Source organism: Pezoporus wallicus, unplaced genomic scaffold, assembly GCF_028554395.1.
Source record: "Pezoporus wallicus isolate ANWC-B61680 ecotype Strahan unplaced genomic scaffold, APGP_CSIRO_Pwel_v1 contig_11253, whole genome shotgun sequence".
Taxonomy (NCBI): Eukaryota; Metazoa; Chordata; class Aves; order Psittaciformes; family Psittacidae; genus Pezoporus; species Pezoporus wallicus.
The window spans coordinates 1-4069 of NW_026638649.1; the positions used below are offsets into that span (position 1 = coordinate 1).

Below are 4069 nucleotides of genomic sequence, written 5' to 3' on the forward strand. Positions count from 1 at the left end.
GTGACCCATAACTGACCCATAGCACCTCATAGTGACCCATAACTGACCCATAGCACCTCATAGTGACCCATAACTGACCCATAGCGCCCCATAGTGACCCATAACTGACCCATAGCGCCCCATAATGACCCAGAACTGACCCATAGTGACCCATAACTGACCCATAGCGCCCCATAGTGACCCATAGCGCCCCATAACTGACCCATAGCACCTCATAGTGACCCATAACTGACCCATAGTGACCCATAGTGACCCATAACTGACCCATAGTGACCAATAGTGACCCATAACTGACCCATAGCGCCCCATAGTGACCCATAACTGACCCATAGCGCCTCATAGTGACCCATAACTGACCCATAGCACCTCATAGTGACCCATAACTGACCCATAGCACCTCATAGTGACCCATAACTGACCCATAGCGCCCCATAGTGACCCATAACTGACCCATAGCGACCCATAGTGACCCATAACTGACCCATAGCGCCCCATAGTGACCCATAGCACCTCATAGTGACCCATAACTGACCCATAGCGCCCCATAGTGACCCATAACTGACCCATAGCGCCTCATAGTGACCCATAACTGACCCATAGCGCCCCATAGTGACCCATAACTGACCCATAGCACCTCATAGTGACCCATAACTGACCCATAGCGCCCCATAGTGACCCATAACTGACCCATAGCGCCCCATAATGACCCAGAACTGACCCATAGTGGCCCATAACTGACCCGTAGCACCCCATAGTGACCCATAGCGCCCCATAACTGACCCATAGCACCTCATAGTGACCCATAACTGACTCATAGCACCTCATAGTGACCCATAACACCTCATAGTGACCCATAACTGACCCATAGCGCCCCATAGTGACCCATAACTGACCCATAGTGACCCATAACTGACCCATAGCGCCCCATAGTGACCCATAGCACCTCATAGTGACCCATAACTGACCCATAGCACCTCATAGTGACCCATAACTGACCCATAGCACCTCATAGTGACCCATAACTGACCCATAGCGCCCCATAGTGACCTATAACTGACCCATAGCACCTCATAGTGACCCATAACTGACCCATAGCACCTCATAGTGACCCATAACACCTCATAGTGACCCATAACTGACCCATAGCACCTCATAGTGACCCATAACTGACCCATAGCGCCCCATAGTGACCCATAACTGACCCATAGCGCCCCATAGTGACCCATAACTGACCCATAGCGCCCCATAACCCCCTCTCTGCCCCCGTTGCAGTGATCTCCATCATCAAGGGCAAGGTGGAGGAGGTGGAGCTGCCGGTGGCCAAGGTGGACGTGATCATCAGCGAGTGGATGGGCTACTGCCTGTTCTACGAGTCCATGCTGAACACGGTCATCTACGCGCGGGACAAGTGGCTGGTCAGTGGGGCTGCCCCATAGCCTGCCCCACAGCCTGCCCCACAGCCTGCCCCATAGCCTGCCCCATAGCCTGCCCCATAGAGCCCTATGGCACTGCCTGTTCTACGAGTCCATGCTGAACATGGTCATCTATGTGCGGGACAAGTGGCTGGTCAGTGGGGCTGCCCCATAGACTGATTTGTGCCCCATAGCCGCAGTTGTGCCGATAGACCCCATTGTGCCCCATAGCCGCAGTTGTGCCCCATAGACCCCCATTATGCCCCATAGGCCCCCATTGTGCCCCATAGGCCCCCATTGTGCCCCATAGGCCCCCATTGTGCCCCATTGTGCCCCATAGATCCCTGATGGCCTCATCTTCCCCGACCGCGCCACCCTCTACGTGACGGCCATCGAGGACCGGCAGTACAAGGACTACAAGATCCATTGTAAGCAATGGGGGGGGTTGAGTCCTCCCAGCCACTAGGGGCGCCCCCAAACCATGTGGGGCTCGCCCCATTGACGGCTCCTGCCCCACACATCTCTAGGGTGGGAGAACGTCAATGGGGGTGGGGGTTCATCCCTCCCGACCACGAGGGGGCGCCCCATTGACGGCTCCTGCCCCACACATCTCTAGGGTGGGAGAACGTCTATGGCTTCGACATGTCGTGCATCAAGGACGTGGCCATCAGGGAGCCCTTGGTGGACGTCGTGGACCCCAAGCAGCTCGTGACCAACGCCTGCCTCATCAAGGTGGGCGCTGTGGGGCGCTCTAGGGGCTCTGGGGGGGATCTATGGGGCGCTCTATGGGGGATCTATGGGGCGCTCTATGGGGTCTCTCTATGGTCTCTCCATGATCTCTATGGCCTCTCTATGGTCTCTCTATGGTCTCTATGGCCTCTCTAATGGCCTCTCTATGGTATCTCTGTGGTCACTCTATAGTCTCTCTATGGTCACTCTATGGCCTCTCTATGGTCTCTCTATGGTCTCTCTATGGTCTCTCTATGGTCTCTCTATGGTCTCTCTATGGTCACTCTATGATCTCTCTATGGTCTCTCTATGATCTCCCTATGGTCACTCTGTGGTCACTCTGTGGTCTCTCTATGGTCACTCTATGGCCTCTCTATGGTCACTCTATGGTCTCTCTATGGTCTCTCTATGGTCTCTCCATGGTCTCTCTATGGTCACTCTATGATCTCTCTATGGTCTCTCTATGGTCTCTCTATGGTCACTCTATGATCTCTCTATGGTCACTCTATGGTCTCTCTATGGTCTCTCTATGGTCTCTCTATGGTCACTCTGTGGTCTCTCTATGGTCACTCTATGGTCTCTCTATGGTCTCTCTATGGTCTCTCTATGATCTCCCTATGGTCACTCTGTGGTCACTCTGTGGTCTCTCTATGGTCACTCTATGATCTCTCTATGGTCTCTCTATGATCTCCCTGTGGTCACTCTGTGGTCACTCTGTGGTCTCTCTATGGTCACTCTATGGTCACTCTATGGTCTCTCTATGGTCTCTCTATGGTCACTCTATGGTCACTCTGTGGTCTCTCTATGGTCTCTCTATGGTCACTCTATGGTCACTCTATGGTCTCTCTATGGTCACTCTATGGTCTCTCTATGGTCTCTCTATGGTCACTCTATGGTCACTCTATGGTCACTCTATGGTCTCTCTATGATCTCCCTATGGTCACTCTGTGGTCACTCTGTGGTCTCTCTATGGTCACTCTATGGTCTCTCTATGGTCTCTCTATGGTATCTCTATGGTCTCTCTATGGTCTCTATGTTCTCTCTATGGTATCTCTATGGTCTCTCTATGTCTCTATAGTCTCTCTATGCTCTCTATGGTCACTCTATGGTCACTCTATGGTCACTCTATGGTCTCTCTATGATCTCTCTATGGTCTCTGGTCACTCTGTGGTCTCTCTATGGTCTCTCTATGGTCTCTCTATGGTCACTCTATGACCTCTCTATGGTCACTCTATGGTCTCTCTATGGTCACTCTATGATCTCTCTATGATCTCTCTATGGTCTCTCTATGGTCTCTCTATGGTCTCTCTATGGTCACTCTATGGTCACTCTATGGTCACTCTATGGTCTCTCTATGATCTCCCTATGGTCACTCTGTGGTCTCTCTATGGTCTCTCTATGGTCACTCTATGACCTCTCTATGGTCACTCTATGGTCTCTCTATGGTCACTCTGTGGTCACTCTGTGGTCACTCTATGATCTCTCTATGATCTCTCTATGGTCTCTCTATGGTCTCTCTATGGTCTCTCTATGATCTCTCTATGATCTCTCTATGGTCTCTCTATGGTCTCTCTATGGTCTCTCTATGATCTCTCTATGATCTCTATGGTCTCTGTGGTCTCTCTGTCCACAGGAGGTGGACATCTCGGTGGTGAAGGCGGAGGACCTGAGCTTCTGCTCTCTCTATGATGTCTCTATGATGTCTCTATGATCTCTATGATGTCTCTATGATGTCTCTATGATGTCTCTATGATCTCTATGATCTCTATGATGTCTCTATGATGTCTCTATGATGTCTCTATGATCTCTATGATGTCTCTATGATGTCTCTATGATCTCTATGATGTCTCTATGATGTCTCTATGATCTCTATGATGTCTCTATGATGTCTCTATGATGTCTCTATGATGTCTCTATGATGTCTCTAT

The 4069-nt window shown here is 51.0% G+C and overlaps 1 protein-coding gene across 1 annotated transcript; it reads left to right on the plus strand.

The window, feature by feature from the left end:
• Positions 1-1272: 1272 nt before the first annotated feature.
• Positions 1273-3831, plus strand: LOC130600450 (protein arginine N-methyltransferase 1-like; the record flags this gene model as incomplete). The annotated part of the gene is made up of 4 exons (XM_057411803.1): positions 1273-1415; positions 1753-1840; positions 2029-2144; positions 3775-3831. Coding segments are annotated over 4 exons (404 nt in total), but the record flags the coding sequence as incomplete, so codon positions are not given.
• Between the last annotated feature and the right edge of the window lie 238 nt (positions 3832-4069).